The 23,899-nt window shown below is 42.7% G+C and overlaps 1 protein-coding gene across 1 annotated transcript in view; it reads right to left on the bottom strand.

Moving 5' to 3' along the window:
- Positions 1-15,834: 15,834 nt before the first annotated feature.
- PTGES (prostaglandin E synthase) overlaps positions 15,835-23,899 on the bottom strand; it is a 125,439-nt gene continuing 117,374 nt past the window's right edge. Inside the window, exon 3 of the mRNA XM_077478419.1 lies at positions 15,835-16,411. Within this exon, the coding sequence (XP_077334545.1) occupies positions 16,162-16,411 (250 nt within the window). The 3' untranslated portion in view covers positions 15,835-16,161. The remainder of the gene's footprint in view (positions 16,412-23,899) is intronic.

Below are 23,899 nucleotides of genomic sequence, written 5' to 3'. Positions count from 1 at the left end.
TTCGCTGGCCCCGTCACCTGGTATGGACTTAAAGGGGAATCCCTACACCGAAAAACGGCGTGGGGGTCCCCCCCTAGGTCCATATCAGACCCTTATCCGAGCACGCTACCCAGCGGGCCAGGAAAGGGGGTGGGGACAAGCGAGCGCCCCCCCCACCCCAAAGCACCTTGTCCCCATGTTGATGAGGATAGGGCCTCTTCCCGACAACCCTGGCAGTTGGTTGTTGGGGTCTGCGGGCGGGGGCTTATCGGAATCCGTGAGCCCCCTTTAATAAGGGGGCCCCCAGATCCCGGTCCCCTACCCTATGTGAATGAGTATGGGGTACAATGTACCCCTAACCATTCACCTGTGAAAAAAAAGTAAAAAAAAAAAACACAACACACAAGGGTTAAAATTGTTTATTGCACAGCTCCGGGGGTCTTCTTCCGTCTTCGGGGGTCTTCTCGCCAGACTCCTCCGCTATCTTCTGCTAGCTCTTTTACTAGTGGAGGAGCCCGGCTTTCTTCTTCGCCGCCGCCCTCTTCTTCCGACTTCGGGGGTCTTGTCCCCCTCTTCGGTTCATCTTGCCGGGCCATCATGCCTTCTTCTAGCTCTTTTACAAGTGGTGGCCTGGTCTTCGGTCGCTGCTGCCGCTGTTGCCATCTTCTGTTCTTCTCTTCTGGAGATGTTGCCTTGTTGCTGTTTCCGGTCACTATGACAGGACACGCGGCATGCGGTGACTTATATAGGGACATCACCGGATGATGTCCCCGCCCATTATGATGTCACAGTCCCAGCATCCCCCCCAAGGCACCCCCCCCATGTTGAGGGCACGTGGCCTGGTACAGCTCAGGAGGGGGGCGCTCGCTCGTCTCCACCCCCTTTCCTGGCTGGCCGGGTAGCGTGCTCGGATAAGGGTCTGATATGGACCTAGGGGGGGACCCCTACGCCAAAAAGTCAGATTCCCCTTTAAGTCCATACCAGGTGATGGGGCCAGCGACGCTTACTTCGCTGGTCCCAGCTACCTGAAGCCGCGCTCAAAATGAGCGGACTTTCCTCCGTGTGTGTGGGCGAGTCCTTTCATTTCAAAAGTACAGCGGATAGTCTGCTGCAAAAGTACCGTATGTGGGCAGGTAGCTCGTTCGGAAAGTCCGGCGGACTGATACGTGTGTACGTGGCATTAGTTGTCCAAGAACATGATGGTAGGTGTGAGGGTATTTTCACAAATGTTCACACCTCCCATCTTGTTCTTAGACAATTTAACATCTGCCTGAGTTACCCGTATAACTGTAAATACAGTACTGGGTTGTGTTCCTGACACTTGTTACAGCCGAGGATGCTACTACGTTCTACAGTATATGTAGGTTTCCATTACTAAATTCCCTATAAAAATGCTTTAGCTTAGCTGATTCTCTGGCATTAAGTATTTCTAAAGCTGGTATACACATGCCGGAATTCAGCTGGTTCAGCAAGAACTGGAAGAACTTAAGAACTTTGGTACATGTGTACAGCTGTCTGTTCCACAGAAGCTGGTCTAATGACCGGCTTCTGTTGACTTGTCCTGCTGGAAAACCAGCATTTGATCACCTGCTGCAGCCTAGTCAATGGCTGCACCGTTGATCTGTGTATTCTCATAGGGGGATTGGGGGGATCCCCCTGTCAGTATACAAAAACCTAGTGGGAGAGATCCCTATATCCACATCGCTTGTGTGAATGCGGGGATCTGTTTTTTTTTTTTTTTCCCCTTCCCATTTAACCCACTGGTCAAATGTAAAAAAAAAAAAAATGATGCATGTATACCCTACCAAGTCATGATCTGGAGCACCTAGGTAGGTCAGGTGGTGTGACCTCATTTGCTACATACTTTCTCCCGGTCAATGACCAAAGGGGTTGATTTACTAAAACTGGAGAGTGCAAAATCTGATGCAGCTGTGCACAGAACTCAATCAGCTTCCAGGTTTTTTCGTCAAAGCTTAACCACGTCAGCTCCGGAAGATTTGGCTGCTGAATGACCAGGCCATTTTTTACGATTCGGCACTGCGTCGCTTTAACTGATAAGTGCGCGGTCGTGCGGCGCTATACCCAAACAAAATTCTTTTTTTTCCCCACAAATAGAGCTTTCTTTTGGTGGTATTTGATCATCTCTGCGGTTTTAATTTTTTACGCTATAAACAAAAAAATAGCGACAATTTTGAAAAAAACACAATATTTTGTACTTTTTGCTATAATAAATATCCCCGTTTTTTTTTTTTTAAGTGAATTTTTCCTCAGTTTAGGCTGATATGTATTCTTCTACATATTTTTGGTAATAAAAATCACAATAAGCGTATATTGATTGGTTTGCGTAAAAGTTATAGCATCTACAAAATAGGGGATAGATTTATAGCATTTTTATTATTATTATTTTTTTTTACTAGTAATGGGGCGATCTGCGATTTTTATCAGGACTGTGACATTATGGCGGACACATCTGACACATTTTTGGGACCATTGGCATTTATACAGCGATCATTGCTATAAAAATGCACCGTTTACTGTAAAAATGTCACTGTCAGGGAAGGGGTTAACACTAGGGGCAATCAAGGGGTTACTGTGCTTACTCTTTGTGTTCCAACTGAAGGGAGATTGGACTGTCTAGGGGAGATGACAGATTGCTGTTCATACTATGTATAAACACACGATCTGTCAGTTCTCCCCTCAGAGAAGCGGGATCTGTGTGTTTACACACACAGATCCCGTTTCTCGGTGTGTCGCAAGTGAACGCGGGAGGTGATCACGCCCGCCGGGCACTCACATTGGCTCCGTGAGCACGCCCCTAGTGGCCACAGGGAAAAGTGACGTAACATAATGTAGTTTCGCCCAGCCGTGCCGTTCTGCTGCAGTAAAACTGTGGCGGCTGGAACAAGCTGTAGTTAGAAGCCGATTGGTTACCATGCAGAGCTTCACCAGATTTTGCACTCTCCCGTTTTAGTAAATCAACCCCAAAGTGTTAATGCCAGAAGCATCCTGGCAACCTAGTGGTTTTAGAAGGAGGTCTGCAGCTTAGGCATTTCACGAAAGACAAGTTTTGCTTATTCAATAAAAATATAGAGAAAATCATTCATTTTGAATGTGTTTTTATTTTTTAAAGGCATGTGTGTCACAAGGCACTGCAAAGCACTGTGTTTTGATGTGACTCATCCCAAAAATATATGTCTGGGCTTCAGACCCCATCGGTCTTCATTCTAGCACCCCATACACTTACTTGTTGTGTTTAGAGGAAAAATGGAGTTGGGAATTGCAGCTTAAAAAGTATAGGATAAACCTGGAAATATTTTTGGGAAAAATAATTAATTTTCTTTGGCTGAGAACCACTATTTTACATTTTTAATGTGGCGGTGCCATAACACATCATGTGCATGTTGCATATCAGTTTTCAAATATACATTTTGTGAGTTTGGGTGCATGAAATATGAATAGTTTGCAGGAGTTCTCTGTAAACTAGCAATAGATATGCTTCTGCTGTCACTTAGTGGTCAAATGTGGTACTGCAATACTCACAGTATATTTTGCTTTCTAGATGAAGGAAGGCTTTTTAATAAAGAGAAAAAAAATGGTCTATATGGACATTATAAAAAAAAAAAAAGAGATAGGGCTACCAATTTATGTTTTTAAAATCTAACTAGACCCAAAAATGATAATGCTGAATGGGGATCAGTGTATTAATTCACATTTGTGTTTGAGTCTTTCAAACTGCAGTGAGAAAATGTGCGCCACCAGCCCCCCAATGAGAAACCTGTTGCCATCCTGTAGATTGCCTAGTTTAGTAGGATCTTTAATGAGAGCATGTGACCTTACACTAAAATTAATCATGACTGAAGTAGAGGACAGATTATTATTTATATAGAGGATTTATATAGTGCCAACAATTTGTGCAGTGCTTTACAAAATGAGGGCAAACAGTACATTTATAATATAATTCAATACAGGAGGAATCAGAGGCCAGATCTGTCCTTTAACTACTGACACCTTTAAACGACAAAGGTTTTGTGGCTAATATTTGACGTCACTCCCCTTTGCCATTAATCTGGTGATCTGGGAACCCCTGCTTATGATGCAGCACAGGATTTCCCAAACACGCCCAATGCAGTCCCTTATGACGATTATTGCATTTTACATACAAAAACTGATTTGAATGCAATGTTAGTTTTGTATTTCACAGCTATCAATCAGATTCAAACCTGCCTTAAAAGCTTGAATGTGAATAGCAACAAAAGAAACAGAGAGAGGAAATTATACAGCACAAGAGGTATACCCCCCCCCCCCAAAAAAAAACTTTGGGGTACTATCTAGGTTCTTGCTGCAGTTCATTACATAAAACTTGGATTAAAGTAAAATGGGTGAATTTACTATTTTCAGTGTTTGTTGGATAAGATTAGGCCCCAGGACGACATAATTTGTGACAAAACGCATAGGTTGAAGCGACGTGCTGACGTCACCATTTCTCTCTCGTGTCCCAACAGACAGATTTGTTTGGTTGTGTCAAGGAAGAAAGAATCTGCCACTCCAGGTGTGTACAATAACTCAGTTGTAACCAAGTAGGAGTGCTAGCCCTAGAGCTCCTCCGTGGAATACTTGGAGAAAGAAGAAATGGCTACACATCCAAAGGTTCCAAAAATGTGCCTTTACTAAAAATCACCACTATACACCAGGGACACCAGATATTTAGTCATGTAGATGCGTATCACACATCCAACCTGTGCTTAATCATTACTAATTATGCAAAGGTTGGATGTGCACATCCAAAAGTTTTTGGAACCTTTGGATGCGCAGGCATTGTTTGGTTGTGTGCCAGCCAACACACCAATCCTAAGGTGCTTTTGCATACTTACTGTTGTAGGTGTATTTTTAATTACATAATAAACTCACCAAGGATTTTATGTGGAGACTTTTGGTCTCTTTTTGGTGCCCAATCCCTTTCCTACTCATTGAGTGACGTCGGAAGTGTGGAGAAAGGCCCCAGCTGGGTTGTAAGCCACAGGGGCACACCGATACCCTTTAATAAGGCGTCTAAAAGGAGCTTGTAAGCAGTTTCTAAAGCTGGTGGTGGAGTTTTTGGAGATAAATGATGGACACTGCTATTAAGGAGATTGACCTATCATCACATTGCTTGTGGACATATTTGCACAGATGATTACACCTATGGACTTCACATTTAATGTTTAACGCAATTCTTACTTATTTTTTATTTAATGTTTTTGTGACTGTATGACACAAAATAATTGCTGCTTATTATTTAGGTATAGATGGTTTATAGCGCAGTTTATATATTTTTTTATAAAGATTATAGCTCACCCATTAGTATTATTTATTTTTGTCTTTTTAGCTTAATATGAATTAATGGATATAAATATTTATTATGTACAGTACAGCTTGTGTGTGAGAGTCTGGTACTCCAATGTTCCTGATTTCCTGCTTACTACAAGCTGTACAGATATTTTATTCTTATTTATATTCTTTTCTATTGACCTAAGAAAGCACACTTCTTAACGAGTCAGCAAAATTATTCAGAGAAGAGGCATATCCCCCTTGCCCTCCTAGAAGCACAATGCCATTTAGGTCTTCCTGCTCAGGAGCATTATGCAAATGCATACCGTAATTAAAACTATGCTTTCTAATACAGTGCCTTGCGAAAGTATTCGGCCCCCTTGAACTTTTCAATCTTTTGCCACATTTCAGGCTTCAAACATAAAGATATAACATTTTTATTTTTTGTGAAGAATCACCAACAAGTGGGACACAATTGTGAAGTGGAACGAAATCTATTGGATTTTTGAAACTTTTTTAACTAATAAAAAAATGAAAAGTGGGGCGTGCAAAATTATTCGGCCCCCTTGCATTAATACTTCGTAGAGCCACCTTTTGCTGCGATTACAGCTGCAAGTCGCTTGGGGTATGTCTCTATCAGTTTTGCACATCGAGAGACTGAAATTCTTGCCCATTCTTCCTTGCAAAACAGCTCGAGCTCAGTGAGGTTGGATGGAGAACGTTTGTGAACAGCAGTTTTCAGCTCTTTCCACAGATTCTCGATTGGATTCAGGTCTGGACTTTGACTTGGCCATTCTAACACCTGGATACGTTTATTTGTGAACCATTCCTTTGTAGATTTTGCTGTATGTTTGGGATCATTGTCTTGTTGGAAGATAAATCTCCGTCCCAGTTTCAGGTCTTTTGCAGACTCCAACAGGTTTTCATCCAGAATGGTCCTGTATTTGGCTGCCTCCATGTTCCCCTCAATTTTAACCATCTTCCATGTCCCTGCTGAAGAAAAGCAGGCCCAAACCATGATGCTGCCACCACCATGTTTGACAGTGGGGATGGTGTGTTGAGGGTGATGAGCCGTGTTGCTTTTACGCCAAACACATTGTTTTGCATTATGGGCAAAAAGTTCGATTTTGGTTTCATCTGACCAGAGCACCTTCTTCCACATGTTTGGTGTGTCTCCCAGGTGGCTTGTGGCAAACTTTAGACAAGACTTTTTATGGATATCTTTGAGAAATGGTGGCTTTCTTCTTGCCACTCTTCCATAAAGGCCAGATTTGTGCAGTGTACGACTGATTGTTGTCCTATGGACAGACTCTCCCACCTCAGCTGTAGTTCTCTGCAGTTCATCCAGAGTGATCATGGGCCTCTTGGCTGCATCTCTGATCAGTCTTCTCCTTGTCTGAGCTGAAAGTTTAGAGGGACGGCCAGGTCTTGGTAGATTTGCAGTGGTCTGATACTCCTTCCATTTCAAAATGATCGCTTGCACAGTGCTCCTTGGGATGTTTAAAGCTTGGGAAATCTTTTTGTATCCAAATCCGGCTTTAAACTTCTCCACAACAGTATTACGGACCTGCCTGGTGTGTTCCTTGGTCTTCATGATGCTCTCTGCGCTTTCAACAGAACCCTGAGACTATCACAGAGCAGGTGCATTTATACAGAGACTTGATTACACACAGTAGGATTCTATTTATCACCATCAGTCATTTAGGACAACATTGGATCATTCAGAGATCCTCGCTGAACTTCTGGAGTGAGTTTGCTGCACTGAAAGTAAAGGGGCCGAATAATTTTGCACGCACCACTTTTCAGTTTTTTATTTGCTAAAAAGGTTTAAAATATCCAATAGATTTCGTTCCACTTCACAATTGTGTCCCACTTGTTGGTGATTCTTCACAAAAAATTTAAATGTTATATCTTTATGTTTGAAGCCTGAAATGTGGCAAAAGGTTGAAAAGTTCAAGGGGGCCGAATACTTTCGCAAGGCACTGTAAGAAAGATCAGCATTATATCCATATTGACACCTTAATAAACTTATCTTCATTGGTCAGTTAGCATGCTAACAATAGTACAGTTATGATACAAATGATACCAAAAATTTACAAGGCTGACACACCAGGATAAGCATACATATGTCTTCAGTTGAGTCCAATGAGATTTTAAAACGACACTCACCAGGGCTGTCTCAATGCACGGGCACCCCTGGGCATTGCCCAGGGGTCCCAGGTGCATGGGGGCTCCATGATCTTGAATTACACCATACTTGCTAACTGTCCCGGATTTGCTGGGACAGTCATACTTTTTACTAAGCTGTCCCAGGATGGCCTGGGCAGCATCCCAGAACCTGTATTGTGCCCTCTTGACTTTCTTTATACTCTGCTGTTCTGAAACCCCTACCCACCTTCCTGTGCCCTTTTTTTTTATTATTAGTCTTCATATTGTTTGAAATCAATTTTACTTAAAGCACTAATAAATATGTTTAATTCTATCAACTATTTATACTTTAATTCTTGAGAGTAGGCACGTAAATTGGGGCAGTCTTTTAGGGGCCCCAGTGCATTACTTTGTCCAGGGGCCTAGGATGCTATTAAGATGACCCTGACAGTCACATGTCTAAAATAAAAATACTTAACTTTGTCTTAAAGCTTTGTGAATTAAGCCTAAAGTCTCTTCTCTTAGAAATGAATGAAATTCTGAAGATGTGTAAAGCCTTATTTACTGAACTCTGAATCATATAGGTTTCTAACATGAAACATGATTAGATATAGGAGGTCATGATCCATGAAGATCTAAGGGGTACAGTCCCAAGGGTCTGGTCGGCAGTCTCTGGTGCAGCTTGGAATGTCCACTAGAAGAAAAAAAAAAGGATTGAGACGGGAGAGCCATTATAGTGTAAAGTTGTCCCAAAAAATTGGTAGTTGGCTCAAAAGGTTCATCAATAGGAAAAGGACATGGGAAAATAACTTACCTCTATTGAGGATGTGATCACCCTGCCAAGTGGAGATCTGCAACCTTCCAGGCATGCAGGTGGAAGTGGAGAAAAGCTGTCTCCACCCAGGATTTGGTTGGTCACTCTGGCTTCCCAATCCTGGATTCTCTACAGAACTCTCAGATGTGTTTGTGAAATCGGTACATTACAAGAGGTTTTGAAAAAAGCTCATCGGCGGCGGTTCGATCAGCAGAGGCATCCGTTTTCATTTGTCTAAGGATAGGTCATATATCATGCAAGTCAATCAATCAGTCAATAAAGTTTCTTTATTTCACCAAAGAAAAAAAAAAACGTGTTACATGGATACAAATTGCTAATTCCTCAGTTCAGGGTAATGTACTAATGTTGGAGGCAATATTGTGAGGTCATCAGATCCAGCTTGAGGTGTAGAAGCCGTTGCATTAAAGCACAAACTCTCCAGCAGAATGTATCAGTTTTTACATGGATGAGACAAACTACTTAAACACTGGCAGAGGTGATTAAAATGATCAGCTTTTAATTATTCATGCATAACCTTTATCTCAAAAGGAAAACAAAACTGTTTGCTGTAACTGCTTATAAAGTATGAGCTGGAGTTTAGCTTCAGTTTGTAAGTGTATCTAAATCTGCTAGTACATTTAACGCTACCCCCCTCCCCCCCAGACTGACAATGCTGCTGTCTGCTGTGCCTCCTGTTCTCATTCCTTCAGAGTTGTGTTTCACTCATACAAGAGGTGTGTTACTGGCCAGATCACCAGGTGAAAATAGGGAAAAAGCCAAAGAAAAGAAAAAAAATGCAGCCACCAGAGTTTAATACCACTTTGAGACAACTCTTGTAATAGTCCATCTGCTCAGGAGCAGAGTATTTTGTACATTGTGAAGTCAGTCACATTGAAGGGTCTGAAAGTAGAAGCAGACTTCTTTTATCATGTTTCACACATCTTTCTTACGAAAGTCTGCTTTAAGATGAAAAATAGGAAATGCCTACTACGCTGTATATGAGGTGTTTGGAAGTCTGTGGCCACAGGGGGGCAGCAGAATAAATGTTGCCTAGGGGGACATACAATTTAAATCTAGCTCTGAATAATGTTGAGACACAGCAGTGCTTCCAACAAATGCCAGAATTTCCAGATAGTAAGTAAAAACCTGCCTGAGGCTATAAACAGGCAGATATTTTCTGAAAACAGTTAGCAGGGAAAATGTATGCCTATCCCCTATAGACTCTATCCTGGCTTTCTAGCAGCCTAATTATTGCAAGCAGTGCTTGAAATCAGAAAGGCTGCCTGCTATTTTTGGGCTTGTGATTGCCAACATTATGGTTTGAAAACATTAGATTCAACAACATGAACCCATGCTTTGCCCAACCATGGCAAAGTAACAGGTTTTATTTATTCCTGGGGCATGGGGAGTATTTTACTTACTCCCATGTAACAGCCCTGGTTCTTTGGTAATTGGCAGCTCCCAGTGGAAGCCAGGGGGGAGAGTGTGGAAGCACTGTGTAAGCTCCAAGTCGCAACCTTTGCTTTACACAGGTCTTCTTCTTTTCTTGCTTCCCAAAGCCAAACATAGATACACTATATTACCAAAAGTATTGGGGCTGCCTTTAGATTCACATGAACTTTAACGGCATCCCAGTCTTAGTAGGGTTCAATATTGAGTTGGCCCACCCTTTACAGCTATAACAGCTTCAACTCTTCTGGAAAGTCTGTCCACAAGGTTTAAGAGTGTGTCTATTGGAATGTTTGACCATTGTTGCAGAAGCGCTGATGCTGGACAAAAAGGAAATTAAAGTCTTCGCTTTAATTCATCCCAAAGTTGTTCTATGAGGTTGCAATCAGGCCAGTCAAGTTCTTCCAACCCAAACTCGCTCATCCATGTCTTTATGGACCTTGCTTTGTGCACTGGTCCATATCGTGTGGGGTTGTTTTTCAGGGGTTGGGCTTGACCCCTTAGTTCCAGTGAAGTTATCTCTTAAGGCATCAGCATAACAAAACATTTTGGACAATTTCATGCTCCAAACTTTATGGGAACAGGTTGGAGTTGTCCCCTTCTTATTTCAACATGACTGAGCACTAAGGTCCATAAAGACACTGATGAGTGAGTTTGGGGGGGAGGAACTTGGCTGGCCTCAACCCGATAGAACACCTTTAGGATAAATTAGAGTGGAGAATGCGAGCCAGGCCTTCTCATCCAACATCAGTGCCTGACTTAACAAATGCACTTCTGGAAGCGTGGTCAAACATTCCCAGAAGAGTTGAAGCTGTTATAGCTGCAAAGGATGGGCCAACTCAATTTTGAACCCTTCAGACTAAAGCCTTGTACACACGGTCGGAGAATCCGTCGGAATGTGTCCTATCGGACCGTGTCGTCGGATAATCCGACTGTGTGTGGTATGCATCGGACTGATTCCATCCGAATATCCGTCGGACCCAATTTTCCAACATGTTGGAAATATTTCCCGACCAACTGGTTCGATCGGACATACTCCGATTATGTGTAGCGAATTTTGATCGGACCAAGTGCCACGCATGCTCAGATCAAATTCCTACATCAAAGCTATTGGCTACTAGCCTGAATGTAGTCCCTTCGTAACGAAATTACGTCATCACGTTCTGAAAGATCGGATTTTTCGACAACTTAGTCCGACCGTGTGTATGCAACAGTTTCGGACACAATCCGTCAGACTAAATCTGACGGACAAAATCCGACGGATTTGGTTGGCAGAATCTCCGACCGTGTGTACAGGGGCTAAGACTGGGATGGCATTAAAGTTCACGTGCATGTAAAGGCAGGAGTCCTAATACTTTTGGTAATATAGTGTGTGTGCGCATATATATATATACAGTGGTGTGAAAAAGTGTTTGCCCCCTTCCTCATTTCCTGTTCCTTTGCATGTTTGTCACACTTAAGTGTTTCGGAACATCAAACCAATTTAAACAATAGTCAAGGACAACACAAGTAAACACAAAATGCAATTTGTAAATGAAGGTGTTTATTATTAACCACTTCAGGACTGCCGTATTGCCATTGTACGTCAGCACAATGGCACAGGCAGGCATAATCACGTACATCTACGTGATTGCCTTCCAGCGGGTGGGGGGTCCGATCGGACCCCCTCCCGCTGGTTACGGCGGTCCGATTCGGTCCAGGAGCGCTCCGTGATGAGGGGATGGCCGTTGGTTTTCGGCCACCCCCTCTGGATCGCTCCTGGCCAATGAGAAGCTTCCTCCCCTGTGTATTGTTTACACAGGAAGGAGGAAGTGATGTCATTCTCCTCGGGGCGGTCTTTTTGACCGGACTACGAGGAGAACAGTAAAAGTAAGTGTGCACCAACACTACACTGACATGTAGGTACACACAGGCACACAAACCCCCCCCGATCCCCCCCCCGATCGCCCCCCGATCCCCCCCCCCCGCCCCCCCCAGTCACAGTGTCACTGATTGCATTGATCATTTCTTTACTGATCAATGCATTCAGTGTCAGTTGTGACAGTAAAAACTGTCAGGACAGTTAGTGTTAGGTCCAGGGTAGCCCCCTATCACCCCCCAATAAAGATTTAACCCCCTGATTGCCCCTAGAGTTAACCCTTTCACCCCCTTTTGCCAGTGTCACTAAGCGATCATTTTTCTGATCGCTGCATGTGTCGCTAGTGTCGCTAGGTAGCTAGTTATTTTTTTAGGTTCACCGCCAGGTTTTTATATCGCTAGGTACCCCGATATACTACCCAATAATGTTTTTAACCCCCTGATTGCCGCTAGTTAACCCTTTCACCCCCTTTTGCCAGTGTCACTAAGCGATCGTTTTTCTGATCGCTGCATTAGTGTCGCTACAGTCGCTAGGTAGCTAGTTATTTTTTTAGGTTCACCGCCAGGTTTTTATAGCGCTAGGTACCCCGATATACTACCCAATAATGTTTTTAACCCCCTGATTGCCGCTAGTTAACCCCTTCACCCCCTTTTGCCAGTGTCACTAAGCGATCATTTTTCTGATCGCTGCATGTGTCGCTAGGTAGCTAGTTATTTTTTTAGGTTCACCGCCAGGTTTTTATATCGCTAGGTACCCCGATATACTACCCAATAATGTTTTTAACCCCCTGATTGCCGCTAGTTAACCCTTTCACCCCCTTTTGCCAGTGTCACTAAGCGATCGTTTTTCTGATCGCTGCATTAGTGTCGCTACAGTCGCTAGGTAGCTAGTTATTTTTTTAGGTTCACCGCCAGGTTTTTATAGCGCTAGGTACCCCGATATACTACCCAATAATGGTTTTAACCCCCTGATTTCCGCTAGTTAACCCTTTCACCCCCTTTTGCCAGTGTCACTAAGCGATCATTTTTCTGAACGCTGCATCAGTGTCGCTAGGTAGCTAGTTATTTTTTTAGGTTCACCGCCAGGTTTTTATAGCGCTAGGTACCCCGATATACTACCCAATAATGGTTTTAACCCCCTGATTGCTGCTAGTTAACCCTTTCACCCCCTTTCACCAGCGATCACAGTATAAGTGTCACTGGTGACGCTGGTTAGCCAGTTAGTTATTTAGGTTCCCCGTCAGGTTTTTATATAGCGCCAGGGACCCCCATATACTACCTAATAAAAATTTGAACCACCTGATTGCCCCTAGTTAACCCTTTCACCACTGATCACCGTATAAGTGTTACGGGTGACTCTGGTTAGTTTGTTTTTTATAGCATTTTATATTCAAATCCGGAAGGCAGTGCTTGGTTTTCGGGGTCCCGTACGTGGCTAGGCTCCCAAAAAGTCCCCCACATGTGGTATCCCCGTACTCGGGAGAAGCAGCAGAATTTATTTTGGGGTGTAATTTGACTTCTGCCCATAGCATGTGTGAGCAATATATCATTTAGTGACAACTTTGTGCAAAAAAAAAAAAGTTTGTAATATTCCCGCAACTTTTGGCAAAATATAAAATATTCCATGGACTCAACATGCCTCTCAGTAAATAGCTTGGGGTGTCTACTTTCCAAAATGGGGTCATTTGGGGGGGTTTTGTGCTATTTTGGCATTTTATGGCCTTCGAAACTGTGATAGGTAGTGAGGAGTTAAATCAAAAATTTGCACCCTTAGAAATCCTGAAGGTGGTGATTGGTTTTCGGGGTGCCGTGCGCGACTAGACTCCCAAAAAGTCCCACACATGTGGTATCCCCGTACTCGGGAGAAGCAGCAGAATGTATTTTGGGGTGCAATTCCACATATAACCATGGCATGTGTGAGCAATATATCATTTAGTGACAACTTTTTGTAAAAAAAATTTTTTTTTTTTTTTTTTGTCATTATTCAATCCCTTAGGACAAAAAAAAAAAATATTCAATGGGCTCAACATACCCATCAGCAATTTCCTTGGGGTGTCTACTTTCCAAAATGGGGTCATTTGGGGGGGATTTGTACTGCCCTGCCATTTTAGCACCTCAAGAAATGAGATCGGCAGTCATAAATTAAAAGCTGTGTAAATTCCAGAAAATGTACTCTAGTTTGTAGACGCTATAACTTTTGCGCAAACCAAAAAATATTCGCTTATTGACATTTTTTTTACTAAAGACATGTGGCTGAATAAATTTTGCCCTCAATGTATGACTAAAATTTAGTTTATTCGATTTTTCTTATAACAAAAAGAAGAAAATATCTTTTTTTTTCAAAATTTTCGCTCTTTTTCCATTTATATCGCAAAAAAAAAAAATCGCAGAGGCAATCAAATACCATCAAAAGAAAGCTCTATTTGTGGGAAGAAAAGGACGCAAATTTCGTTTGGGTGCAATATTGCATGACCGCGCAATTACCAGTTAAAGCAGCGCAGTGCGAAATTGCAAAAAGACCTCTGGTCCTTAAGGTATTTATTGGTCCGAGGCTGAAGTGGTTAAAGGTGAAAAAAAATCCAAACCATCATGGCCCTGTGTGAAAAAGTGATTGCCCCCCTTGTTAAAACATACTATAACTGTGGTTGTCCACACCTGAGTTCAATTTCTCTAGCCACACCCAGGCCTGATTATTGCCACACCTGTTCACAATCAAGGCATCACTTAAATAGGAGCTGCTTGACACAGTAAGGTCCACCAGAAGATCCTTAAAAGCTACACATCATGCCGAGACCCAAAGAAATTCAGGAACAATTGAGAAAGAAAGTAATTGAGATCTATCAGTCTGGAAAGGGTTATAAAGCCATTTCCAAAGCTTTGGGAATCCAGCGAACCACAGTGAGAGCCATTATCCACAAATGGCGAAGACATGGAACAGTGGTGAACCTTCCCAGGAGTGGCCGGCCGCCCAAAATTACCCCAAGAGCGCAGCGACGACTCATCCAAGAGGTCACAAAAGACCCCACAACAACGTCCAAGGAACTGCAGGCCTCACTTGCCTCAGTTAAGGTCAGCGTTCATGCCTCCACCATCAGGAAAAGACTGGGCAAAAATGGCCTGCATGGCAGAGTTCCAAGGAGAAAACCACTGCTGAGCAAAAAGAACATCAAAGCTCGTCTCAATTTCTCCACAACACATCTTGATGATCCCCAAGACTTTTGGGACAACATTCTGTGGACCGATGAGACAAAAGTGGAACTCTTTGGAAGGTGTGTGTCCAAGTATATCTGGCGTAGAAGGAACACTGCATTTCATAAAAAGAACATTATACCAACAGTAAAATATGGTGGTGGTAGTGTGATGGTCTGGGGCTGTTTTGCTGCTTCAGGACCTGGAAGACTTGCCGTGATAAAAGGAACTAAGAATTCTGCTGTCTACCAATAGATCCTGAAGGAGAATGTCCGACCATCTGTTCGTGTACTCAAGCTGAAACGAACTTGGGTTCTGCAGCAGGACAATGATCCTAAACACACCAGCAAGTCCACCACCGAATGGCTGAAGAAAAACAAAATGAAGACTTTGGAGGGGCCTAGCCAAAGTCCTGACCTGAATCCTATTGAGATGTTGTGGTATGACCTTAAAAAGGCCGTTCATGCTCGAAAACCCTCTAATGTAACTGAATTAGGACAATTCTGCAAAGATGAGTGGGCCAAAATTCCTCCAGGATGCTGTAAAAGCCTCATTGCACGTTATTGCAAACGCTTGGTTGTAGTTGTTGCTGCTAAGGGTGGCCCAACCAGTTATTAGGTTTAGGGGGCAATCACTTTTTCACACAGGGCCATGATGGTTTGGATTTTTTTTCACCTTTTAATAATAAACACCTTCATTTACAAATTGCATTTTGTGTTTACTTGTGTTGTCCTTGACTATTGTTTAAATTGGTTTGATGTTCCGAAACACTTAAGTGTGACAAACATGCAAAGGAACAGGAAATGAGGAAGGGGGCAAACACTTTTTCACACCACTGTATGTATGTATGTGTGTGTATATATATATATATATATAGTGGGGGAGAACTAAAATTAATGGACCAAATGGACCCGTTGCTTTGCCATGCATGGGAAAAGCAAAGGTTCCCTTTAAGCCTAAACAATGATGTTACATTACCAAGCAAAACCAATAAAGCCAATTCAACCAATCATGCCCACCTTTGAATCAAGAAGAAGACCTGCCCCTGAGGGGTCCAGGAATGTGGACTTACCTACCAAAATATAGACAGATTTAAAGCATGTATCATGAATATTTAATTAGATAGCCCAACAACAAAATGGCACACAAGTAAAAAAAAACAAATAACACAGGACTCACATACCACTGAAGAAACAGGACAAATAAAAGTTTCTAAAAACACTTCATCATTGTTCTGCACAATACAATATTCTTCAGAAACCGTGAACACTATTACGGAAACAAAATGTTCAGTCAATACTGTTAACATTGTTAGAGTACACAGTCTTTGCAGATGCAGTACTGAGCTGCATCCCAGCCACTGCAAGCAAATGACACCTTTCACATGGTCCCAGTGAATTTGATTACTGGATTCTCATTTACCAGTAAGAAGTAACAGAGTAGAGAATCTGCAGAGCCATAGAGAAGCAGGGAAGCTGAGCTATGCTGTAGGCCACTGAACGTGTCGGAGCTTTCAAGGAAAACACATAGGCAACTGTGTGTACTAGACGGCCGACGAAGAAGATGAAGAAATGAATTCTGGCGATGTTCAGGTTGGGATCCAACAAGGAGTAGATGGCACCAAGGAACAGGAATGGATAGATGTTCTCCATGTCATTGCGATGAGCTCTGCAGAAAATAACAAAGATCATAGTGAACACAGTAATCAAGGTAATGTTCTTTAGACAGGTTAACTCCAGACAAAACTTAAAGTAGATCAGTGAATGGCTTATCTTAATAATTGTACTTATAAACATGACCTTTTTAAATAGACCAAGCAACTTTGCATAACCTTAACAAGCCTCTCTCTGCCGTTTTTTTTTTTACCTTGTCCCTTTTCAAGTTCTTCTCTCATGGTCAGGCCAGTGCAAACATTACATTGTGTACATTTACACCGTCTACGCATCCCCTACATCTAATAAGTTGTGTTCTCCAATGACTACATGAGTGCAGTGCCACAAATCATTCATAAATCCTGGCACAGAATACATTGGGGGTTATTTACTAATGCTGGAGAGTACAAAATCCGGTGCAACTCTGCATAGAAACCAACAGCTGCCCAGTTTCATTGTCAATGCCAAAGCTTAATTGAACAAGCTGAAGTTAAAAGCCGATTGGCTACCATGTATAGCTGCACCAGATTCTGAGTGCACCAGTTTTAGTAATTCTCCCCCATTGAATCTAATGCCGCGTACACACGACCGGACTTTGACAGACTAGGTCCAACGGTCTTCCCGACTGACTTTTGGCGGAGTTCCGACGGACTTTCCCCACACACTAAAGTCCAATGGATTTGAATGTGATGATGTACGACAGGACTAGAATAAGGAAGTTCATAGCCAGTAACCAATAGCTGCCCTAGCATCGGCTTTCGTCCGTCGGACAAGCCTACAGACGAGCTGAGTTCTCCATAGGAACTGGGTTCGGTGGAAAAATTTGAAACATGCTCTATTTCTAAAGTCCATCAGATTTTTGCACAGCAAGAGCCCACACACGATCGAATTGTCCGACGAATTCGTTCCGTCGGACCTTCGCTGTCAAAGTCCGGTTGTGTGTACGCGGCATAAGGCTACTTTCACACTGGGGTGAGCGGGAGCTGGCAGTAAAGTTATTAGGCCGCTAGCGGGGTGATTTAACCCCCCCGCTAGCGGCCAAAAAAGGGTCAAAACCACCAGCATAGCACTGCTGCCTCATTGTTTTTAATGGGAAGAGGCGCTTTAGGAGCGGTGAGAACACTGCTCCTACATCACTGCAAAGATGTGGCTTGCGGGACTTTTTTGACCATCCTGCAAGCACAGCGCAGCATGCCGCTCCAGTGTGAAAGCACTTGTTCTTTCACATTGGAGACACAGGAGAGGCTCTTTACAGGCGCTATTTTTAGCGCCTCAGTGTGAAAGTAGCCTTACAATCTAACAGGTAAGTGGAGATGTACTCCAAATTTTCAGGGACATGTTTACATCCCTCTCGCACCTCCTATGCTAGTGGGACACACACACACATATACATACATACATATACATATATATATATATATATATGTATGTATGTATGTATGTATATGTAAAGTGTATATTTGTACCATCTATATCTCTGGGCTAAATTGGTGCTTTATTCCAGTCATCATAAGAGGAAAGTTGAAACTATAAATATAGCGTCTATGGAAAGCAGATGAATCTACAGAATGCTCCTCAATCAGTTTTCATAGAGAGCTCTTTTTCAGTGGGCACATATCAATAGATATTTAAAGATTCAATAAAGCCCCCTTAGCAGTATTGACCAATGTGTTTAGTCACTCCCTCTGATTGGCTTTTCTGATCAGCTGACCTTGGTTGGTATAGGAATGAGAATGGTGGAAAATGTAGGACGATGTCAAAGGAATGATGTATTCCTCCAGGGAAAAGGGGTAATGTGATGGTGGCAATCCGTAGTGCCCTTAGAATGGTTGATAGTGTATGATGGTGTCAAAGGAATGATGAAGTCCTCAGAGAAAAGAGGTAATGTGATGGTGGGGATCAGAAGTACCCATAGAATGGTGGAAAGTGTAAGATGATGTCAAAGAAATGATGGGGTCCTCCAGGGAAAAAAAGTTAATGTGATGGTGGTGATCAGAAGTACCCGGCCAAAATTGGAAATCAAGCACAGGCAAATGTTTTCACAAAACCAGATTACCGGCAACAAGCAAAGGACCCAGTGAGGCCTGGTAGTCAGCAGATATGCCTGAATGATAAGCAGAAGGCTGGGTCATGTTAGGGTATTAGGGTGCCCCCCCCCCCTCCCTCTGTAGTTTATTTTAATTTTTTTGCACTTTTGATGGCTGTGTACCTTTTAAATGGAGCATAAGCATAAAATGAACATAATTTCCAGAGCCTCATACACATACAAAATGCATGACTGTATAAGAAAAAGTTGCAATCAGGGATCTTTGAGGAATTTCAGCTATTTTGCTATTAGCGGTATATTTATACAACATTTTTTTTTCTGTTTTGTGACATTTACATTAAAAGCTCTCTTTCATTCAGTGTAGCGGTTTACATATACACATCAACAGCAGTATGTTATTACAGAGTAAAGAGTGCTGAAACCACAACTTGATTCATATAAAAGAACTACTAACAACATAGTAAAAAACAACATTCTGTATATATTATATATTGTACACATACAGCTCTGTAGTATGACTGAGCACATCACATACATTCTTGTAACTTCTACAACAACCCTTCCAATATTCGAATGTTAAAGGAAACCTTCCCTGAAATTAGAAGTATGGGACCTACTACTGAACTTGCACTTCTTAAAAGCATTTTATCCTGGACTCCCAGATTTTATCGAACAAGGCCTGTTTATCAAGTAGTATTGGCGAAAAATGTTCATTGACCATATTCCAAGACAACTTGGTTTTCACCAAGTCAAATGGGATTGTGGGGGACGTCCATGACCTGACAACAGCGATTCTGACTGCCCCAAAAATAAATGCTATGAGTCTCCTCTCATGTCTCGGAGCTCCCTCCACCGGATGACCCAGTAAAGCTTGTTGTGGCAACTTAATGAGGTTCACCTGTGTGAGGGAATAGATGAAAATATATGTGCAAATCCAAAATCGCTTCACTTTCGGGGCATGTTCACCAGACATGGAACATTCTGCCATCCATTATACCACACCTTCTAAAGCACAATGGGGAAGGAACTTGCACTTCAAAAGTTGCAAGGTTCATGTTTACAGCCTCTTGGTTAGTCATTGATCTGTAACAAGTATTAATCCAGGAAATTGGGGGCTCCTAATTTGCATATCATTTGCCAGGAGGTGACTCACTAAAGCTGGCCATATACATGTAGATTTCTCTCCCTCACCTACCTCCTTGGATTGAACAAGATAAATCACTTAACAGTGTGGATAGAGGAATGCCAAAAACTGCTCAATATCTGTTCAGTGCCCTTATCTGACTGGATACAGACACCGTTCAGCCAAAATGTTCGACAAAAGTCAATTAAAAGAACCAACAGGGCCCACCACAGCTCAAATTTCCACTAAATCACCAGGATTTAAGCAACATTCAAACCATGTATGGCCACCTTAAGTAATGATGTAAAGAAAGGTATGAAAGTCTTGTGCCCGTACTCTTACAAAAGAGTCAACTATGGCAGCTCTCATGGTTTGCTGTAAAAAGGTTCCCTTTTAAATGTATGAAAAATTTAATCTCGCCTTTAGTGGGAAAGGTCCATTTGGAGAAAAGAATCTATTGAATATGTGATGGAGGACAGTGTGCTAATTCAAGACACTTTGGAATTCCCAGTTAGTATTATAAAGCAATAACAGTTCTTTTAATACAAGGGGGAAGGTGCACCTCACTTCCATACTCACTAACATTTCAGTCACCGTCCCTGGAACACAGTTAACACAGCCCACAGTCTACCCTGAACTCGCCCTGTGACTAAGTAGTCCAATCCAGACCACATCTATTTACCTAAGTGGCCTGCCCAAACCCTGCCACTATGTGGGGACCACCCATTCATGTCCACCGATCACTGTCATCAATGCTTTATTGAGTTTATATGGATGCACTGAAATAAGGGTAACACTGTGATCCCTGGACATTGCCTGGAACACAGCATCATTAGGTCTAAAATTTGGGACAGTTGGCATTTATGCCCAAAATTTAAAAAAGGGAAATTTGCGCTACTAGTAGCAAACAGCTGCCAGCATCAGCAATAAAACTAATGCCAGAGTATAAAAAAAACAAGAAAGATGCAGCGCTGAGGATATATGAGTGGACCCCAGAAACCTATCCAGGGATGAAAACCAGACTATGAAGTGCCAAGTGCATATACAATCAGTGAGTGAACTGAAGGTGAAACAATAATGTTAAAAAACATTCAAAATAGTGACACAAAACTGTGTGCTGTGCTAAATGCATATACATTCTAGGAGTAATCCTGATGATGTATAAAAATTTAAGAATAGTGTGATACCCAAAACAAAATATGTTGACCTGTAACAGCCAAAGAATTTACACAAATAATGACCTCTATGTGAAAAACATAATCCAAAAAATAAATATATAGCGGCACAAAAGTCACTTGAATGGTATTTAGGAGTCTGGTATGTAACTATGTATGGAATTTAAGGGGAGCCAGACGGCAAAATGTAAAAAAAAAACACACGACGTGCAGTCTCCCCCCAAAATCCATACATAGTTACATACCACCAGATCCTTATCCGAGCATGCAGCCCAGCAGGTCAGAAAATGTGGGGGGGGGGGGGGGTGAGCAAGCGCCCCCCCTCCTGGACCATACCAGGCCACATGACCTCAACATGGGGGGGTGAGTGCACCCCAAAGCACCTTGTCCCAATGTTGATGGGAACAAGGGCCTTTTCCTTAAAACCCTGGGCTGTGGGTGGGGGGCTTATCAGATTTCCCCGGATTCTGCCCCCCATGTGAATGTGTATTGGGTACATCGCACCCCTACCCATTCACCAAAAAGTGTCAAAAAGTAAAAAACACGAAACAGTTTTTGACATGTCCTGTTAAGAAACAAAAAAAAAAAAAAAAGTGTCCCTCGATGTACATCCATCATCAATCATGCTGTGGTGTCACCAGCTGGCGTAGCCCGGTGGACCTGTCCCTTGCCTATATAAGAACTCTCAAAGTGAAGAGAGGGCATACGACATGTAGCCTCCGAGGAGGTCAAGCGTTTTTTGCAATTTTTCTATTTTTCGGTTCCAGCAGGCGTTGTGATTGATAATGAATGCACATCGAGGGACACTATTTATTTTTAAATAAAGGACTTGTCAAAAAACGTTTCCTGTGGTTTCGACTGGGGGGGGGGGGAACCCTACATTGTTTTTTTAAACATTTTTCTATTGTGGGGTAATTGCCAGCATTCTTTATCTGTACAATTATCTGTCAGTGGGGTAGTCCGCTGAATGATGATGACTTATGGTTGTTAAGGACGCGGGCGGCCGGCTTCCTGGCCCATTGTTTAACAACCAGCTATTTCTTCACACAGAATTCTAATTGGTCGATCTTTTTTCAACCAATCCGAATTCTAATCTTTCTGAAAAGTTGGAATTTGTTAGAAAGCGAATAAACAAAACACATTTTAATGGATTTCAATTAAATTCATTACTATTTCATTCAGAGATTCAGATACATCCAAATCATCGAATAACCATAAATTAGTCTGGATTTGTATATGGACCGAAAAGAATTGTATATGTCTACCTCCATCAGTGGGAGAAATAGTGTCCCAAAGACCACATAAAGTCAAGCAGTGGGACAGTTTGGAGGCCACTGCGCTAAACCAACACATCTTCAATGCACCCACATTGCAGGGCATCCCAATACACAGTAATGCGCTGCATTATGGTTCTTCCACAAACTATTCAAATAATTTGATTACTTTAACGCACTGCATATTTACTTGGCAAATGACGCTCACTATTGGACCATATAGGAGAGCAAATGGGGCCTAACAGAGAAAGTTTTTGTCTTGAGGGCTATTTTTATTCCACTAAACTGTCCATTGACAATAGTTCATCAGAGGATCTGCAACAGCTGCGACTTTTTACTGTGCGTTTCGTCTCCAATTTCCCATGTAGCCTTGAGCTCGGCAACTGAGCCAGCAAACCTCCCTGACAGAAGGAAAGGCTGTCTGTGGAGCTGAAGCTTTCCTGCTGCATGATAATTAGGAGCACATTTTATACATGGAGTGTGCCTTCTCCACTTTCCCCGTTGGAGCGTCAGACCGACAAGTGAGACGTTATATAAACAGATTCGTATAAACACGAGAAGGGGAGTTCCTCTCTTCCTCGCAGTAAAAGCACGGGCTATGTATACACAAATCTGCGCTGTATATACACACAGAGTAGGCCAGTGTTTGGGCTGTATCCACATGTCCCAGGTCGTAATTACTAAAGTGCTCTGCTTACAACCTATTCGGAAAGGAACAAGACTTGGAAAAGGACTTCAGACAGCAAGTGAAACCTAGGAGCCATTCAGGAAGCAGGTCTATTAAACATCTAAGAGGAAGGAAAAACAGGTACATAGGCAAAGCTCCCAACTATCCATGATTTCGAGGGATTGTCCCTGATTTGGAACAAAGTCCCTCTGTCACTCTTTCCTCCCCATTTGTCCCTCATTTTGGTCTGATCCGTTCCTGAAACATGCTTGTAATCCAAAGCACTTGCATATCAAAGCGAATTTACCCATGAGAAATAATGGAAAGGATTCGTTCCACAACCATTTATTCATAGATCCTATAAGATTATAGCAATGTGACCAGGTTGTGTAACCATAAAATGTCCATCCACAAGTGGAAGCCTCCACAAGGGGATTAGAAGCAAAACCCAGCAGGAGCTACAGAGTATAGAAGAGAGGTGCCTCTAATGCCTTTTTTCCACTGAGCGGAACGGTTCGGGTCGGTACAGTTTGGAAGGTTTAGAATGGTCCGGTCTATTCAGGTGAGCATTTCCACTGCAAGTTAGACCGCCAGGGGCCATACTGGGTTTTGAAAAAATGCCTTTGATGTGAGCATTCATGTTTTTTCTGTCCGCCAATCAGTGGAATGTATTGTGTGATGCCAGAAGCTCCGCTCTAATGGTACCATTTTCTATGGCCCCACATCTGAAGCAGGACCATGAATGGTGCGGTATGGTTTTGTATGGGCCCACTTTCATAATGGAATCACTCAAAATAGCTTACCGTACTGAACCAAACTGAACCGATCCACTCAGTGGAAACGAGGCATAAGTGTAGCAATATGTTGCACCTTCAATAAATTGATGTCACAGATTTGCAGCTTAGCCTCTATTCCTAAAGATCAGCAGGCATGCTGGTACATGTAGTTTTAGATCCCTTTCACACTGAGCCACCACCGGCGTCAGCGGTAAAGTTGCGCTATTTTTAGCACTGCTTTACCATCGTTTTAGCGACGCTATTTGCCCGCTAGCGGGGTGGTTTTAAAAAGCGCTTAAATCTGCTTGCAAAATGCCGCTGGAGCGGCGTTTTGCCGGCGGTATCGCATCGCTGCCCCATTGATTTTAATGGGGAGGAGCGGTGAGTTCACCGCTCCTTCAGTGCTCCAAAGAAGCTGCTAGCAGGACTTTTTCTGACGCCC

The sequence above is a fragment of the Lithobates pipiens genome, unplaced genomic scaffold (genome assembly GCF_037356315.1).
Source record: "Lithobates pipiens isolate NorthernLeopardFrog02 unplaced genomic scaffold, aLitPip1_a1.2 Scaffold_1, whole genome shotgun sequence".
In the NCBI taxonomy this organism is placed as follows: domain Eukaryota; kingdom Metazoa; phylum Chordata; class Amphibia; order Anura; family Ranidae; genus Lithobates; species Lithobates pipiens.
The sequence above is the reverse complement of the archived record's forward strand: the minus strand, read 5'-3'. Positions and strand labels throughout refer to the sequence as shown.